This window comes from Amborella trichopoda, chromosome 13 (genome assembly GCF_054954075.1).
Source record: "Amborella trichopoda isolate Santa Cruz 75 chromosome 13, AtrichopodaSantaCruz75HAP2 v2.0, whole genome shotgun sequence".
Taxonomy (NCBI): domain Eukaryota; kingdom Viridiplantae; phylum Streptophyta; class Magnoliopsida; order Amborellales; family Amborellaceae; genus Amborella; species Amborella trichopoda.
The window spans coordinates 30,159,972-30,179,943 of record NC_142348.1 but is presented as its reverse complement, the minus strand read 5'-3'; the positions used below and the strand labels follow the sequence as shown (position 1 = coordinate 30,179,943).

Sequence of the window (19,972 nt, the reverse complement as noted above, 5' to 3'; positions counted from 1 at the left end):
GTTGAGCATGAAAATTTGTGAATTGATTCTCTTATGAGTCTAGTTTAAGATAGAAAGGTTTATGTTGTTATCTAGTATAGATTAGAAGTTATGAAGTGATATATGAAGTGTGCCACGGCGGTGCTGTGAAATTTCAGGAAGGTTTGAGGTTTTTGTAATACTCTGTTGACCTATCAAATGATGTCAAAATTGCCTCAAATCGCCACCATTGGAAATATCTATATGTCCACCTTGATTTTAGTGTTTAGGCCCAGTTGAAATTATTTATAGTTTGGAAGCTATGCTTCGATTTGTACATGTATGTCACTGTTAGCAGACTGTAATAAATTCCAGAAATGTTGCTTCTGTTGTACTGAGATTTTGACTAAGCAAATGAAGTCCAAATGGCTCCAAATCACCACCATTTGAAAGATACATGAGTCTACCTTGATTTTTATGTTTTGATCCATTTCAAATTCTGTATAATTGGGGAGTTATGATCCAAAATGTGAAGCTATGGTGTTAGCAGATTTCACTGAAATTCATAATTGTTGCCTCTGTTGCCATAAGATTTGACTGATAAAATGGAGTCCAATTGCTTCCAAACTACTTCCAATTGAATATTTGGGTGTTTACTTTAAGTTTCATGTTGAAACAATCCCTAGATTCCCTCTATATTTAAAGTTATACCTTTGTTAAGAGGGACATGTTACTGTTAGTAAAATGCGGAAAACTACAAAAATGTTATTTATGTTTTTCCAAAGTGTTGACTAATCAAACGGTGGTCAATTGACTCCGAACCACTTTTGAATGAGAGATAACTGTGTCTACTTTAATTGTTGTTTTGTGACTAGGTTGAAATTCTTTATAAACCAGAAGCTATGTCTAATTCTGTGAGACTATCACCCCTAAATTAGTGAATGTTATGACGTAATGAATGCTGTAGTGAATGCCATGAAGAAGTGAATGCCTATGAAACGGGAAGGGCAGTGACATAGTAAATGTGGGTGAATTAGTGAATGTACTTAGTTATTATAAGACATCTTTCTGAAATAGTGAATGCTCATGATGTGAGACCAAACACATATATGATATGAAGCAATATGCAATGGGTCATCCATTAATAGGGTGAAGTGGTATAATATGACTGTGATGAATGACATGTGATAAGACCTGTGTGGTCAGTTGTGTGATATATATGTAATCAGTGATTTATTGGCATGCTTTGTGCGTATTGCATCGCCTAGGATATGTGACTTTTCATGAGGTGCGCATGAGGTGATATGTTATGTGAATTCTTGGCGTGCTTTGAGTGTATTGCATTGCTTGAGATGTGTGACTAGTTGGCATGCTTTTGAGCGTATTGCATGACCATGATTGACACCAGTGAGGTGCGCTCGAGGTGAGATGTGACTTCACAGCATGGTTTGTGCATATCGCATCGCCTGAGATATGTGATTGATTTGAGATATGTGATTGACCTGAAATATGAGATCGACCAAAAATATATGATTACTTGAGATGTGTAATCAATCTGAGATATGTGGTTGGCTTGATAGATAGGGCTAGAGAGGAAGTTAATGTCTGTTGATTTTGTTATGCTTGCTTATTTGTATTGATCAGTTGAGATTTGATAGATTGCTAATTCATATGATATATAATATCTAAATTGTGCTTGCTCTACCATGAAAAAAAGCATTATGTAATTGTGATATAACTGTGATCTATGATTCTTGTGTTATGAGAATGGTATAGAATCTTGAACGTTGTTGTGAGATAATATTCATAGATAGGGAAGCATGATATTGTGATATATTTTCTAGGCTTTTTAGCTCATTCTTTTGCTTCCGCCCTTGTAGATTGTCCGCTGCAGGTTGAAGACATGTGGGCGGTGATCGTGATTGGTGGATTGAAAGCCCTCGAGAAGATCTCCTTGTTTTTTTTTAGGTGTTAGCTGGCCGTTGGCCGTACAGTGTTGTTTGTGAAGCTTTGTAATTTTGTTAATAGGCTTTTGGTGCCTTGGATTAATTGTAACATTCTGGTTATTGTAAAGAATTTTGGTGAATGAATGTGTAAATGGATTTGACTTTGCTCTGAATTTAAGTACTGTCTTGATGAATGGATTTTAGTTTTTTTTCGTGGTTTGCTCTTGATTCCTTCTCCATATGCGTTGCCTGAGTGGTGTTCGCCACCTCATGCTATGGTCATGCACTCTGCCGCCCTTCGGCATGTACGGTGTCAAGGGGTGGGGTCGTGACAATTTATGGTATCAGAGCAGCCACGATATGATCCTTGGCCTAGGAAGTTTTAGAAGTGTCCTTAGCATAGTCCTCTGATAGAGTTTGCTTATAACAACAGTTTTCAAACCAGTATCTAAATAACACTTTTCGAGGCACTGTATAGGAGGAGTACAGATCAACCATATGTTGGGTCAAAATCTTTTTAAAAGGGGTATGATGTAAGGACCGAGATTTTCCTGGCCAGGAAGATAGGCAAGCAGGAAAAGTCTGATGGAGATGGAGCACGCATGGCTATGAGAGGCTGTTACCGCCCCGAGTATTAGAAATAGAGTGAGAATAGATCGTCGGGACTATTGGAGTAGGGTAGTCCATGAGGGACTTCCTTTTCTTTTCCCTCTTCTTTTTTGTATCTTTCCCCTTTTAACACTTAGCATTTCCAGCCCCTTTGCACCTTGTGGAAGAAGCTTGGAGAAGTGGCTGTGTGAAGGCTTTTGGAATCACCATTGGAGCACAAGGTAAGTAGATTATGCTATTATGTGTCCATAGTGTGAAGCATGAAATTAAGCATGGAATAAGGCATGAGATTGTATATAAATGGTGTGAAGAGAATAGGATTGCATGCATGTTTTGTGTTCTATTTTCCAGAAATTGGGCTTTCTTGGTTTAATATGTTAGGCACTGTTATCATTCTTGTTGAGGATAGAAATATGTGAATTGATGCTCCTATGAGTCTAGTTTAAGATAGAAAGATTTATGTTGTTATCTAGTATAGATTAGAAGTTATCAAGTAATCTTTGAAGTGTGCCATGGCTGTGCTGTGAAATTTCAAGAAGGTTTAAGGTTTTTGTAACACTCTGTTGACCTATAAAATGATATCTAAATTGCCTAAAATCACTACCATTGGAAATATATATGTGTCCAATTTGATTTTCGTGTTTAGGCCTAGTTGAAATTCTTGATAGTTTGGAAGCTATGCTTCGATTTGTGCATGTATGTCACTGTTAGCAGACTGTAATAAATTCCAGAAATGTTGCTTCTGTTGTACTGAGATTTTGACTGAGAAATTGAAGTTCAGATGGCTCCAAATCACCATCATTTGAAAGATACATGAGTCTACCTTGAGTTTTATGTTTTAACCTAGTTCAAATTCTGTATAATTGGGGAGCTATGACCCAAACTGTGAAGGTATGTCACTGTTAGCAGATTTCACTGAAATTCATGACTGTTGCTTCTATTGCCATAAGATTTGACTAATTAAATGGAGTCCAATTGCTCCCAAACCTCTGCCAATTGAAAGATATGGGTGTTTAATTTAAGTTACATGTTGAAACCATCCCAAAATTCCTTCTAGATTGAAAGTTATACCTTTGTTAAGAGGGACAGGTCACTATTAGTAAATGCAGAAAACTACAGAAATGTTGTTTATGTTGTACTTAAGGGTTGACTGATCAAACAATCGTCAATTGACTCCGAACCACTTTTGAGTGAGAGATAACTATGTCTACTTTAATTGTTGTTTTGTGACTAGGTTGAGATTCTTTATAAACTAAAAGTTCTGTCTAATTCTGTGAGACTATCACCCCTAAATTAGTGAATGTTTATGAGTGCTGTAGTGAATGCCATGAAGCAATGAATGCCTATGAAGGGCAATGAAATAGTAAATGCGGGTGAATTAGTGAATGTGCCTAGTGTTTATAAGACATGCTTCTGAAATAGTGAATGGTCATGATGTGAGACCCGACACAGATGTAATATGAAGCACTATATAATGGGTCATCCATTAATAGGGTGATGTGGTATGATATGACTGTGATGAATGATATGTGATAAGACATGTGTGGTCAACTGTGTGATATATGAGATATATATGTAATCAGTGATTTATTGGCTTGCTTGTGAGTATTGCATCGCCTGGGATAAGTGATTTTTCATGAGGTGCGCATGAGGTGATATGTTATGTGACTTCTCAGCGTGCTTTGAGCGTATTGCATTGCTTGAGATATGTGACTGATTGGCATGCTTTGAGCGTATTGCATGACCATGATTGACACTAGTGAGGTGTGCCAGAGGTAAGATGTGACTTCCCGGCGTGCTTTGCGCATATCGCATCGCTTGACATATGTGATTGATTTGGATATGTGATTGACCTGAAATATATGATTACTTGAGATATGTGATCGATCTGAGATATGTGGTTGGCCTGATAGATAGGGTTAGAGAGGGAGTTAGTGTCTATTGATTTTGTTATGCTTGCTTAGTTGTGTTGATCGGTTGAGATTTGAGAGATTGCTAATTCATATGATATATGATATCTAAATTGTGCGTGCTCTACCATGAAAATAACCATTCTATAGTTGTGATGTAACTATGATATATGATTCCTATGTTGTGAAAATGGTATAGAATCTTGAACATTGTTGTGAGATAATATTCATAGGCTGGGAAGCATGATACTGTGATCTACTTACTGGGCTTTTTAGCTCATTCTTTTGCTTCCAGCTTTATAGATTGTCTACTGCAGGTCGAAGATGGGTGGGCGGTGATCGTGATTGGTGGATTGAAGGACTGCGCTCAACTAGAAGATCTCCTTGTTTTTCTTTAGGTGTTTGCTGGCCGTCGGCCATATAGTGTTGTTTGTGAAGCTTTGTAATTTTGTTAATAGGATGTTGGTGCCTTAAATGAATTTTAACATTCTGGTTATTGTAAAGAATTTTGATGAATGAATGTGTAAATGGATTTGACTTTGCTTTGAATTTAAGTATTGTCTTGACGAATGGATTTGAGTTTTTCTTTCGTGCTTTGCTCTTGATTCGGTCTCTATATGCATTGAGCCACTCCCACCTGAGTGGTGCTCACCACCTGCCGCCCTCCGACATTTATGGTATGGGGTTAGGGGGCGGGGTCGTGACAGTGGGATACGCCAAACAAGACATAAACAAGTGGTGGCTCTCAATCTCTCTCCAACACCAATCATCATTCCATAGACAAAGATAAATAACCATCAGTTGACGACTTTATCATTGTCTGATGGATTGTGGTGCACATCCCCTAAGAGATAAACATGACCAACTTACCTGCATTGGCAAAATGCAACTATGTCCATGAAATTAGCAATGGATAAGATAAGATGTTTTGGTCTAATGGGATTCTCAAAGCAGATGTGGCATTGCTCTTGTTGGGTCACTAATCGTGGCTAGAAACTGGTATTCTCTATTAATTTTTGCTCTAATGCAGATTTTCCTTTTTGCTTTTGCTTATTTCTTAGTGCTTTATCAAATTCATACTCATCATCTGCCTCTTCATATGTTGTGTATTGTTTGTTTTGAACTATTCTCTTGGACAGATGCATGTCAGCATCCTCCTCCCTTTTCTTTTTGAGCATAAAATTCCCCAGAATGTGTTCGTAAGAATGGGCTAGGAAAATTCAGCAAAGAGATATAGAGTGTACAATTTATTATCAAAAAGAAAAACGGTAAAGAAAACGTGCAATATTTTTCTTATAACAATTTTTGTACTAAGAGAAAATGATGACCAACGGAAATTCATCGTAAGAAACATTCAACATTTCTAATCAAAGATGATTTAAAAATGTCGCATTTACCTTATGGAATTACCTTGCATGACTGCTTTGTTGTCACGCCCCAAGAATTTACAATACTGCTATTCCTGAGATGTGACAGTCAAAACATATATACATCTCTTGATTGGGCAAATTTACAGTGGCGAATTCTTACAAAGTAACAAAAGAAAGTTTAAGCATAACTACAATATCTTCTAGAGTTGATCCTGACGAGCACTCAAAATGAAACCACAGTTATCCTGAAAAAAAATGTTTACCATAATTTGATGAGTTTGGCTACTCAGTAAGTGATCATCATAATCCCAAAAATAATCATGGTTGAAAGATATCAATATTTTCAAAAAAGGAGTTCTATTAACAGAAATGCATTAACAGTTTCACTTTCAAAAATGCATAATTAAGTATAATCCGAATAATTGAAATGCATATAACATTTTTACGGCAGTGCATAATTCAAAGGATTTCACAAATTACCCTACTGGCGTCCCAAGTAAGTCACCTATATACCCCATCAGCGTCCTGATGCGTCCACTTAATCCCTATCAGCGTCCCAGATAGGTCCACTTAATCCCTGCAGGTCCACTTATACCTCACTGACGTACCGGATGAGTCTACTTAATCCCTACCGACGTACCTGATCGGTCCACTTATACCTCATCGACGAACCGGATGAATCTACTTAATCCCTACTGACGTACCGGATAGGTCCACTTATACCTCACCGGTGAACCGGATGAGTCCACTTGCATACTTAAAGTATTTTTAAATCTCTTTAAACATTCGAAAGCAGCAATATCATGTACTCAACATATCACTGAAATTATTAATATGAATTTCACTGAAACCATTAATAACAGTCACTTTCAATAACATTTCAAAAATAACCAGTCAAATACTTTGGGCTCAAATTTAGAAAGGTAGCAGTTCATAAAGACATTCTAGCATAATTGCCAATGTATAGAAAAACTCTTATAGATATTCAAGAATATGGAATTATTACAATTTATGGGATGTCAATTCGCAAATAAACATTTCACAGAAAATGCTATAATTAATTGCAAAAATATCAATTTTCAAATAATGAGGTAGTCATTTTCACATGAAATTTATAATGTCTAAATATTCAAAAACAGTAGAAAGATATATCACAATTTTACTAAAAACAGGAATATCACATTTATTTCTAATAATTTTACACTATCTAAAATTTCTCACATAGATAAAATATCACAATTTTATTAAAAAGATTATTTTTCGAGACAATGAGGTCACTTACGCATAAAATTTACCGTGCTTAAAATTCGTGATAATAGACAAAAATAATTATTTTATTTAAAAAAAAACGAATTATTCTTCAAGATAATGAAGTCACTTACCTAAAATATTTGAGAAGAAGCTTCCAATAAAAATTCAGCTAGAGAGAGGAGGTCACTGTGTTTGTAAGAGGGACAGCGAAAAAGGAGTTGTTAGGCGACGTCTTACCTTTCGGCCTATTTAATTTCTTTAAAACGCCTCCATCTCATGTATGAGGTGTCGCGTAATTGACCGCCTTTAACACGTGAAAACCATGTCCACTAAAGGACGTGGCAAGGCAGCAAAAGCTTAAACCAAATGAAGGTAAAAGCTTTTGAAAGTAGTGATGGCCCCTAAGGACCATCATGCTCATATGGACCATCACTTATTAAAAGTTTCTTTTCTTCTTCTTTCTTCTTTTTTTTTTTTTTTTTTTTTTTTTTTTTTTTTTTTTTTTTTGAATGTTTAGGATTGTGACATTTGTGCTTTGCATTCAATGTGGCATGCATGGTCCTTGATTTTTTCTGAAAACAAAATGCAAGTAAGGGGTTCTAAGGTTACATATAGTTGCTTTAAAAATGATAGTATAGATATAGCTGTAAAGCTATGGATGATCAAACTACATACAAGCATAGCAATGAACAAATCTATAAAACCATGGGTGTGCACAAACGTAACTTTAAAGCCAACGAATAAACAGTATACATGATAAAAAAAGAAGCCGATAAAGTGACAAGTATATCATACCAAAAGCCTTTCTGCCTCTTTGTGCGCTTCCCTTTCATTTGTAGTTGCAATACCTCAACAGCCGACTAATTTGCGCTCAATATTTGATTACTAACTAAAGATTCACCACGAGCACCATCATGCTTGCTAGAAACTTTTCTAGGTTCACTAGTTTCATTTGCCTTGTCAATTCTATGAGACGGGCTGGCACAACCATCAATATCCTTGCTTGCGCATTGATTAAGATGAGCCAAGAAACTACCATCATTGGCAAACCTATTAACACTAGAAGCAGCTGCTGAGACAAGCTTGGTATCTTTAGTGGACATATTTGGCCCCTCTCTCTTTCTCCATGATAAAGATTCATCAAATTTGGGTGCTCTCATTTTGGAATGGCAAGAAGATATCTCCCTCAAATATTCCCTCCTCTCTTCTTTTTCATCACTGGGAACCATTTCACTAGCATCTATTATTCCCCTCTTTCTATCCTTGATTGCATGTAGATGAGCATGCGCAGGAGCAGCCCTAGTAGAAGGCAATGATAGATCTATTTGACCTGTATGGCCTGGGTAACATTCCACTTGCTAATGTGCTTCACATCCAAACTTTCAAACATATAGTTTAGAGAAAAGAGAGAGAATAACATTATTCAATGACAATGCGGACACTGGATACTACTAGATACCATCTTAGCTCCCCATTTCCAAACTGGTCGCCCGCAATTATTTTTAGTAAATTTTTTAATGAAATATAACCAATGACAACCATCGATAACCAACAAAAAAATGAACATCTATTCACAATAATTAGATATTTTCAATTTTATTAAATTATCATTTTAGAGTACAAAGTAGTTTCCTGAAAATTCAGGATTAAATATTCTTCAATTGGTTCCTTTTCAGATTCTTCCATCACTTGGAATCCAATATTCTCCTAGAACTTCTTCACTTGATGTGCTGCTGGCAACAACAACTTCTCAACACCCAAGCTGGCCAAAAGCTAACAAAAGAGACATGGAAAATACGTTGGCAAAAATGATCCAAAAAAAGATCCAACAATATAACAATGTATAAATATGTTCGAAGTACAGTTAGCAAAGCAAACGCTCATATAAAATCATGAATACCTTCTCAAGATCATCAATGAGAAGATGGCACATCCCCTGTCTCCAGAACTTAATAGAAGTTCCGACTAATGGAAGCTCTGCTATCTTCTCCCCATGGACCCTGCAATGAAGATTTGTCAATAAGCAAATAACATTAATTAAAAAAAATAGGCATGACTACAGACTCAAATATTACTCAGACAAGAAGTGGATACAATTATAACTGTGTATTTTCTCTGGAAAAATATAAAAAGGAAAAGAGATGAAACTTACCTTATTGTAGCTACCGATATCATCTCATCATCCTCATTTTCAAGTATGAGGGTGTAGAAACCCCCAAGGTCCAATCTTTTCAATTCACATCTGGATGCACAGAATTCATTGAAATCCATGATAAGCTTTTAGAAATAACTTTGAGACGGATATTAAGTCATGAAATATTGCTCAAATACAATAAATTGTACATTTAATCCTTGAAAATAACTCGGACAGTAAAATACACTGGTACAACTTGCTCAGATCAAGTGAATAAAATTGAGGTTTACATTTTAATCAAAATATGCACCATTTTAGCAAGAAATGAATCACATTACATGAATATGGTCAAATCTCACTATAGATGTTGTGAGTCATGCTGGAGTCTCTAAATATGATTAACTCAGCGTAGTTTCTAGGACTCCCTGATATCAGGGCATCATTTAAATTTGTTAGATATTTCATTTCACCATGAAGTATGAACATACCTAACAACCAAATGTAGACTTGTGTTTGTAATCCTTCATCTATTGGGATGAGAAATCCAAACTTGAAACAAACTAATGTAACTTGAGTAGATTCATTAAGTGCGTTCTTCTTTCTGATGTCAAAATCACCCAATGGACTAGCTCTGCTTTTTCTACATTAGGCACTAATGCACATCATGGATATTACTGCATTAAAACTGAAAATTTTACATTAGGTTTTGGTTTTCCACTCTTAAATAATATGTAGAGATTATGAAACAGACTAGAAACTCATTAGGCTAAGAGCTACCTTACTCAACTAGGACACCTTTAGCCAATCAATACACTTTTCGACTAATACATTACTCTTCTAGACTTACCCCTTCTACCATAGTTAGTGCCCCTCAATCGTGATTCCTCGTTGAATAATAGGCCCTTAGAGGTCTTGCCATCTTCCTATGTACGCAAAGCTAGTAATAACTAACTACCCGCGTTAAGACTTATAGAACCAATCGAATCACATTCAGGTCCTACTATGAGAAAATGATGAGAGCTATAATCTAAATCTATGGCTACTAAAATTTTTAATATTCCTTTTGGATAACCCCAAAACCGAAAATTCATTCGATATTATGCTTTTTCAAAAAATCAAAATCTAACTCAATAACCAAAAAAATCATCAGATATTATACTCCTAAGAAAATGAAAATCTATCTCAATACTAATGCCAGAGTATAAGCCATATGTTGTTATCTCTATGAAGATGAACGTAACCAGAATTCTGAACCCAACAATCCAGTTGGTAAAGCTAAAAACCCTTGTGATCTCATCACAAGAGACATGACATCACTTGACATGTTCAGAACATTGAACTCTTAAGGAGTGTAAACTCCACACATATCAGTGAGATGTACCAAGAAAATCAAGCCTTGCACCTGTTTCCTCCACATGATCTCATGGAAATAATTCCTCATGCTGATTATGTAACCTACGAACAGAATTATACCCTATCCTATTACTGCTTTATGTTCTTTTTTATCCAGGTGTATGCAAAGAGCAACATGTCTGGTCAAAAATCAACATATGCAAGGGATATCACACTAGATAGTATATAGAGATAATGGTTGCAAGGGTTAGGCTTTCAAGCACTGATTCCAAGGGAAGCACAAAGTTGGCCACTGTTGACACTCCAAGTTAAGTCAGAGCACTTTGGGAGCAAAATTTACCTCTCATTAAGACAGAAAGCAATATCTCCCTTAAAGAAAAAGATAAACAAGTAAAAAAGATAAAAATGGTCACACACTAGTCTTAAACGTCAGAAATACCTTTAACCATAAGCATGTACAGAAATCTAGAAACACTCTCTAATAGGAAAATCATATAGCTGTTTATTTCACGATTTGGGTTTCATGATATCATCATCAAGGATCTCATGCTATTACGTAATGTAGATTTCATCAAGTAATTTGTCTATGCAAATCTCAATCATGTGAACAAAGATAATCACCTTGTCATATATAAAAAGAAAAATTCAAAGAGATTATTCACTTCCAATACAAGGAGGTCGCCATCACTCTCGTCTATCGGATTTCAAATTGGGTGATTGTGAGAGTGTCATTGACTGGACTCATAGTTCAAAAAACTTCTTGAACTTTGTGTCACTACCCAAGCTGTCCAATTTGACATCCAATAGCAAGTAGCAATTGTGGCCTCCTTGTATCAAAGATAGATGGTCTCATAGTATACAATCCCTATGTAAATTAGTAATTAAGATAATAGCTCCTACCCAGTGCAAATTAGGCAAGGTTTCACCTTTAAGTAATTTGATCCATTTTCAACCCTCTTGGTTATCACTTTTTGGGCTCTAAAACTACCTTATTTTATCATAGTGTATGTTAGGTAATAAAATTCTAATTGTGAAACCTTTTTTAAAAGCAAAACCTACAAGTATCCCAAGCAGCAATAAATTGTATCAGAAAAATTTATGTAAGATTGCACTCACAGTTGAAAGAAATGATTTACTTCTTAACTAAAAACTTCATAGTATCATTCATCAGAAAAAACTTTGCCTGTTATTAGAAAGGAGATCCACAATCTGTTGGTCCAGGGTTCAACAATCGGAATGAAACACTCATGTAAGATATCAAATGCAACACAAAGTTTGCAATGATACCCTGTCATCTCCTCAATCTCTTGGTTATTGCACTTATTGCGACTTCTCCTAGCTCTGAGAAGTGTCCAAGTTATGCCTGAAATATTTGTTGGAATTCGTTTGCCTAGAAGGTCATTTATGCATGTATGAATCTACAAACAATAAGAGCAAGAAGCATTAGAAAATACCATAATTACCTACAATTTATTACATTTCAGTGACCAATTTCAAACAATGTAACTTAACTAAAATTAAATCAAAAGTACACAAAAACTTGTGGATAAAGGCATAAATAAATTCCAACTTATAGTTAAGAAAGGTATGCCTACTGTTCTGACAGTAAGAAGATTCTATCTAGTAAGATTCTACGAATTCCTTTCACTCTACTAGAACAATATTTGTCTTAGTAACTGTCTTAGCAAGCCCTACATATCTCTTAGGTTCCATGTATTGACATTTTAGACAGCTTATGGATGCAAAGAATAAAAGCCTAAAAATACTTGTACTTTTAATAGCATGGACTAGATCAGATGTAATTCACATTACATGAGCGGCGATGAAAATGTTGCAATATACCAGCCTACTAGTGCAATGACAAAGTCAATACCCAAAATAGTCGGCTACATTATGAAACAAGTCACCGGATCAACTAACATAAGACCTAATGAGCTAGGCAACTGAATTTGTGAAGGTGCATCCAACCTAAAGGCCACTTAACATTGATTGAGGCCTGTCACTTAGCAATATTACCCTTAATACATGAAGCATGGGACAGGAGGATAGACATTGGGAAAGGGTCAAATCAATAAAGAACAAGAAAGCAAGAAAAAGATAACGAGGAACAATAAGAAATGATGATTTGCTTAGAAAAGTTATTATATTTGCATTTCTTTTTATATTAGAAAATATATATTTTCCCCTCGAAAGAATAAAAGATATGCAGTTGTACCCTTAATGAATGACAAAAACTGGCATCTGTTGGTGCAGTAAATAGAAACTGGGTTAGAATAAGTGAGGTAGGTAAAGACCTTTTGCTACCAAATGATATATGTCTATTGAGGGTAGATATTGGAGGAGATGGTCTATGTTTTCAAAAGGTTGATAAGGCAAAAAGAGAGGATACAATATCTTAAAAGGTGAAGGTTGTTAGAATGCATGCTAAGGCCTCCACTTCCATAAAAGAAAAGATGCTAAGTTGGAAAGAATAAAGTGGATCAATACTTCAGCAAAGGTCCAAAGGGCTAAACTGGGAGTAAGGAAGGTGTACCTTGGTGGAAATAGAAAAATTTATAGACACTTGTGGTTTCTCATCATAGAAGGTGACTACCTAAATGTGATCCGATGGGCAAAGAAAGGAGTTTTTGGTCCTTGGTCCTTGTAGAGTGGACTAAATTTGTCGGAGAGTCTCTTAATCAATGCAGTAACCAGTCAATTTCCTTCTAATAAGGGAAGGTGTGGGGTATTCAATCATCTGCATTGTTTGGAGTTCCTTACATTTCTCTCAATTTATGTGTTTTGCTAGCTTCATGGCATCATCAACTTGCACAAAAAATAAAATAGGAAAGGGAAAACTCAGCTTAGGTGGAAGGAAGAGAGATTTTTTTTTAAATTACTATTTAATTAGTACTACTCCCAAATTGGATAAAGTGGTCAGTTCCTGATGCCAAATAGAAGTTTAATAGGAGAATTGAGGATATTGATTGAGCGTTTAGTATTAGACGTGGACATCAAGACCACAATGGTGGTGTCAAACATGCATATGCTCTCCTTTTTTCTTGGGTATTAATGTGAACGTTACACTTTCATTTTTGATATTTGATCCTGCAAAGTGTTGGATGAGGATAAAAAGAGACAGAACATAGAATATTTTTTATGAAAGACAATTATTGTTGTGCTAGATTTAGTAATCAGGCATGTCAATTTTAATATTCTTAAGCATTCAAACATGCAATCCACCAAAATTCTTTGAAGCATATACATGTCTATGACTTTATGTATCAAGGCCATCAAAAGGTAGTGTTAGATAACCAAGAGTCAAAATATTTTCCAAATATTATAATGTCACAACAAGTAACCATAGATAATCTATCCCCATGCAACTAAAAATTATTCAACCAATAAAATAAAGAGATGAAAAAGATTAGCATACATCTGAGCACTTCTTGCTACAAAACCAATTCCCTTCTGGATAGCTTTTCAGCACCATGGGCCCTCTTTCATTGCAACAACCCACATGATCTGAAAATAAACAGATAAAATGCCACTTTAAGCATTTAACTGAAAAGAAAAAGACGAAAGGAAATGTCTTTTGATATAGAGAGAAAACTCCTAATTACGCTCACACTGCTCGCAATAAACAAATGTCTTTGCAGTGAAATGATCACTATCAGCATTGCTTTCACCCCGCCCACATATGGCACAACAACACGATGGACAAAGCCAATCTCCTTCAGGAAAATCCTATAGAAAAAACACATTTCAGATTAGTTACAAATGATTGACAAGCAACTAATGCAACTTAGAAACTTGTTTGACTTGTATAGAAAATTCCTTCTACTATTATTTTATTCAATTGCTAATTCCGTTGTCCTGGATTTAGGGATTTGTCAAGACAGTTTTGTTTGAAACATGCTTATCCGCTACATGAAAGTTAATAAAAATGTTTAAGAAAAGTGTGATCATCTCATCAAGTTTTGTGTACAATCAATCAAACATGTCCAACTACTGTGATTAAGACAACAAGCGGTATTTTCAAAGTTAAAGAGAGAAAATTTCACAAGATAGTTATTCAACCAAAAGACACTGAGAGAGTTCATTATTATACATCATTGCTAATTGGAAGCAAACCAATATATTTCACTGCTAATTGGAGTGAGTGCCCACAAATTAAGCATTCATCATTGTTATCCACTCCATTTATTGAAATACGCACGAACAAATATGATGGGGGAGGAAATGAAGATAACACACAACTATTTAACCAAGCATTGTTCATTTATGAAAAATAGGAAACCATTTTCCTAATACAACATTAAGACAGTTTATCAATATCTAACAAAAGAGTATATGAAACAAGATTAATGATCAAATTTCTAAGAAACTAATTAATACAGCCATTGCACAAGGTAAATTCAGCAATATACATAGCAAAAAGAAATGGGAGACCTACCTTTAGGTGGAGGCAGGCCAAATGATATGCAGAGGGGCAGCAGTCACATAGCACAAGTTCTCCTCCATAGTAGCAGATTGAGCATATTTCATCATTTTCACACTGATTATAATCTGCTTTCTTTCTCTCACAAGATTTCAGCCTTATGTCTTTCAACACACTCTGATCCAGCATTTGCCTTTGGCAATCATAAGGTGATCTCGCATCCTCCATAAAAATTTGGGTGGATGGGGTCTTGACATGGGTCTCAAAATTTGCAATACGATAGACTTCGCTGCAACAATTACACTTGATCCCTACTTTAGTTGCTTTTGCTTCTCCTTTAACACAACGATCCTCTCCATCCACATAATAAGACATGTTTTCCCTTGGTAATATCACATAATGATCTATCATCCATGACAAAATAGTTCAAGTAGAGGGCTTATTAGATCTCAATGACACATCCCTTGACTTCTTTTGGGTGCCAAGAAGGTTACGAAGCTCACGGCAAAGGCCCGTTGGTTCATATTTTTCTGAGAGACACTGGAAGCCTTAAAAATTTTATCTCCTTGTCTATCAGTGGCTCTGGTCAATTGATGTTGTCGTTGTTTCTTTCTGATAGAGGATCCCCTAGTGCACAATGGAGACAAGGAAAATGGTGGAGAGACTGAATTTGATAAATCAAGCTCTTTATTGGCATTGCTGCACAATGGAGGTGGGCGGATTGAATTTGCTAAATCAAACTCTCTATTGGCATTACTGCACAATGGAGCGAAAGAAGATGGTGGGGGGACTGAATTTGCTAAATCGAGCTCTCTATTGGCACTAGTGCTCAGTGGAGGCCAGGAAGATGGTGGGGGGGCTGAATTTGTTAAATTGAGCTTTCTATTGACATGACCTTTTCGGGTTGCTCTGTTTATTTTTTCTTTGCTAATTCTCGTATCCCTTCTCACCATAGACTTCTTAGTGACAGAGGAGTCCCTCATTTTGCTGCCATTTATGCTCTACACCAAGCCCATGATTTCTCTGTCTAGTGATAAACAAGCAGTGTGAAGCGAAGCATAGCGCTTCCCTTTCGGTGAATTATACCTCCTGTCATACCTTAACTTCTTCCAGGTATAAGAAAGTGACCACCCTACAGCCAAGAGATGCTCCATTACTTTTGGGGCGATCCATTTATCAATCTTTATCTTCTGGCCTTCACTGATATCACTCTTAAATAGAAGAAGATAATCTTTTAGAGCTACAGAAGAATACACTGGCTTCAAATCTTTGACCTTCTCGATTAACCCAGATTTCTTCAATATGGAAGTGACCCAGTCTTCTTCTTCTTCTAACACAGGAGCTTTAGACAATGAGAAATCTCCCATTTCAACATCAGAAACTACGTCCATAGTGGAAGAACCAGAAGTTAATTCTTCATTAGGTGCACTACTAGTAGAGATGGGGAGCTTTGGAGTACCTCTTTTTATAGTTTCAGAGTTAAAGGAAAAATTGGGTGGAGAGTTCAGGCTAGGAGGGCAGGGTTCATCTATGGTGGAGCCTGTCTGGTCGATACAAATACTAGTAGAACATTGTTCTTCTTCTTCTTCACTGTCTAGTGATAGGCAAGCAGTGTGAAGCAAAGCATGGTGCTTCCCTTTGGGCGAATTATACCTCCTGTCATGCCTTGACTTCTTCCAGGTATAAGAAAGTGACCACCCTACAGCCAAGAGATGCTCCGTTATTTTTGGGGCCATCCATTTACCGATCTTTATCTTCTGGCCTTCATGGATATCACTCTTAAATAGAAGAAGATAATATCTTAGAGCTATAGGAGAATACACTGGCTTCAAATCTTTGACCTTCTTGATTAACCCAGGTTTCTTCGATATGGAAGACCTTAGGTCTTCATCAGTGACCTAGTATTCTTCTTCTTCTACAACAGGATTTTCAGATAATGAGAAATCTCCCATTTCAACATTAGAAATTACGTCCAGAGTGGAAGAACCATAAGTTAGTTCTTCATTAGGTGCATTGCTAGTAGAGATGGGGAGCTTTGGAGTACCTCTTTCTATAGTTTCAGAGTTAAAAGGAAAAATTGGGTGGAGAGTTCAGGCTAGGAGGACAGGGTTCATCTATGGTGGAGCCTGTCTGGTCGATACAAATACTAGTAGAACATTGTTCTTCTTCTTCTTCTGTGTCTAGTGATAGGCAAGCAGTGTGAAGCGAAGCATGGTGCTTCCCTTTGGGCGAATTATACCTCCTGTCATGCCTTGACTTCTTCCAGGTATAAGAAAGTGACCACCCTACAGCCAAGAGATGCACCATTATTTTTGGGGCCATCCATTTACCAATCTTTATCTTCTGGCCTTCATGGATATCACTCTTAAATAGAAGAAGATAATATCTTAGAGCTATAGGAGAATACACTGGCTTCAAATCTTTGACCGTCTTGATTAAACTAGGTTTCTTCGATATGGAAGGCCTTATGTCTTCATCAGTGACCCAGTCTTCTTCTTCTTCTTCTTCTACCATAGGATTTTCAAACAATGAGAAATCTCCCATTTCAACATCAGAAACTACGTCTAGAGTGGAAGAACCAGAAGTTAATTCTTCATTAGGTGCATTGCTAGTAGAGATGGGGAGCTTTGGAGTACCTCTTTCTATAGTTTCAGAGTTAAAGGAAAAATTGGGTAGAGAGTTCAAGCTAGGAGGACAGGGTTCATCTATGGTGGAGCCTGTCTAGTCGATACAAATACGAGTAGAACATGGTTCTTCTTCTTCTCTGTCTAGTGATAAGCAAGTAGTGTTAAGTGAAGCATAGCGCTTCCCTTTCGGTGAATTATACCTCTTGTTATACCTTGACTTCTTCTAAGTATAAGAAAGTAATCACCCTACAGCCAACAGATGCTCCATTACTTTTAGGGCCATCCATTTACCAATCTTTATCTTCTGGCCTTCACTGATATCACTCTTAAATAGAAGAAGATAATCTCTTAGAGCTACAGGAAAATATACTGGCTTCAAATCTTTGACCTTCTCTATTAACCTAGGTTTCTTCGATATGGAAGGCCTTATGTCTTCATCATTGACCCGGTCTTCTTCTTCTTCTTCTTCTGCCTGGTCGATACAACTACGAGTAGAACATTGTTGTTGTTCATCTTCTCTCTTATATACCATACAAGCTCGATAGAGACAGTGATAAACCTTGCCACTTTGTGAAAGTAGCGGTGGTGCGTCGCCCACCTGCGCTCCAACTTCCAGCCAGATGCCATGAGAGGTATCTTTGCTTTCCTCATCATCTCTTGAAGGAGTCCTCTTTTATTCCCCCTTTGGCTTTTGAGATTCAAATATTCAGTTATGGCCTCAGGGCAATATTCAACTTCTAGTTCAACTTCATCGTGCACAACCTTATAGGAAACCTTTGGGGTCCACGGAGTTTCTGATTGTTCTCTTTCTCTTTCTAAGATACCCATCATTTCATTGCTTTCATCTCTCTCACTGTAACTTCCTGTGATTTGTGATAGCAGCTCGGAGGTGGGTTCTTTTTCTCATTCTTCATTAGCCGAATTGTCCTCAAAATCTAAGTCGTATCGACGCAGAGATGAACATCCACAAGTTCTCAAACCATCGATCTTAGCAATGCGCTCTGTGCTTTCAAACCCTTCTCCAACCTTAGAGACTTGATTCCGTTTCTTAGTCATCTGCACCACACTATTGTGTTAATTGATGGAGAGAAAGAGAGAAAACAGAACAGAACCACAACATTTTTCAGCAGAGGAAGAGAAAGAGTGCAACCCAGAATTGGTTTTCAGGAATTTGAAATCCAGGAATTTGAAATAGGAGAAGAGATGTGCATAGGGAGGGATAGAAGAATAAATGCAACCTGGTTTTCCTTGTTTTTTAACAAAGAAATAAGTAATTCTTTAGAGAATTGTAAACTCAGGCGGTGCCCGGAGTTTTAGAGAAACAGAGGATCAACCCAAGTTACCTGGTTTTCAAAAAATTTACAGATAAACGATTCCTCTGAAGGGAAAGAGAAACCAACAGTACAAGAAAGAAGGCTTCAACAGAGATGTAAAAAATCCAATAGGGAAATAAAGAACTTACATGGTTCTAAAAAATTTACTGATAACTAATTCTTCCTGAGAGAGAGCAATTCAACATGGTTAATGTTATTCAAAATCTTAGAGAGAGAAAGAGCGAGTGTACCTCAACACGTTCTCCAATTCCAAAGCAGCAGCCATTACCCTTGTGCATCCTCACCTCAAACTCATACTCCAAGAAAAACGCAGAGAGATAGATAAAGATTTTAGAGAGAGAAAAGAGAGAAATATTTTAGAGAGAGAAAGATTACACTGAAACATAAAAACAAAGCAGAAAAAACCAGATAACCAAGATTATACTGAGACGTAAAAAGATTATACAGGGGACCAAGAAAGATGAAGAACAACGTAAAAATAATAGCAGTGAACCAAGAAACAGAGAGAGAAAGAGATTATTGAAATAGGGGACCAAGAAAGCAGAGTAACAAATTAAAAAGAATAGCAGCGAACCAATAAACCAGAGAAAGATAAATATTTTAGAGAGAAAAAGAGTTACTGAAACAGGGGACCAAGAAAGCAGAGGATCAACGTAAAAAGAAGGGCAGGGAACCAAGAAACCAAAGAGAGAAACCTTTTAGAGAGAGAAAGAGAAAGATTACACTGAAACATAAAAATAAAGCAGAAAAAATCAATGAACCAAGATTATATTGAGACGTAAAAAGATTATACAGGGGACCAAGAAAGAGGAAGAACAACGTAAAAAGATTAGCAGTGAACCAAGAAACCAGAGAGAGAGATTTTAGAGAGAGAAAAGTTGACTGAAACAGGGAACCAACAAAGCAGAGGAACAACTTAAAAAGAATAGCAGTGAACGAAGAAACCAGAGACAGAAGGTTTAGGAATAGAGAGAGAAGACAGAGAAATTTCATATAAGTTTAAGTTTAGAGAGAGAAATCTCATATAAGTTTAAGGTAGAGATAGCTCTCATGAGTTCAA

The 19,972-nt window shown here is 36.5% G+C and overlaps 1 protein-coding gene across 2 annotated transcripts; it reads right to left on the bottom strand.

The window, feature by feature from the left end:
* Positions 1-8,635: 8,635 nt before the first annotated feature.
* LOC148779157 (increased DNA methylation 1-like) lies at positions 8,636-19,972 on the bottom strand. 2 transcript variants are annotated; one of them, XM_088855196.1, is made up of 8 exons: positions 19,143-19,972; positions 14,967-18,634; positions 14,140-14,257; positions 13,947-14,035; positions 11,819-11,949; positions 9,197-9,286; positions 8,945-9,044; positions 8,636-8,817 (listed from the first exon to the last, which is right to left on the bottom strand). In XM_088855196.1, the coding sequence occupies exons 2-8, from the start codon at positions 15,360-15,362 to the stop codon at positions 8,752-8,754; spliced, it is 990 nt and encodes a 329-aa protein (XP_088711322.1). In that variant the 5' UTR covers positions 15,363-18,634; positions 19,143-19,972; the 3' UTR covers positions 8,636-8,751. The 2 variants fall into 2 exon arrangements, with proteins under 2 accessions (XP_088711322.1, XP_088711323.1); XM_088855197.1 differs by lacking the exons at positions 8,636-8,817; positions 8,945-9,044 and having other exon boundaries at positions 9,199-9,286; positions 11,715-11,949.

Coding starts and splice junctions, on each gene's coding strand:
- LOC148779157 (XM_088855196.1), bottom strand. CDS start 15,362: ATGATAGATCATTATGTGATATTACCAAGGGAAAACATGTCTTATTAT. Junction 9,287..11,818: donor GAGATTGAGGAGATGACAGG/GTATCATTGCAA, acceptor CTGTGCATCCAG/ATGTGAATTGAAAAGATTGG. Junction 9,045..9,196: donor ATATCGGTAGCTACAATAAG/GTAAGTTTCATC, acceptor TCTTCATTGCAG/GGTCCATGGGGAGAAGATAG.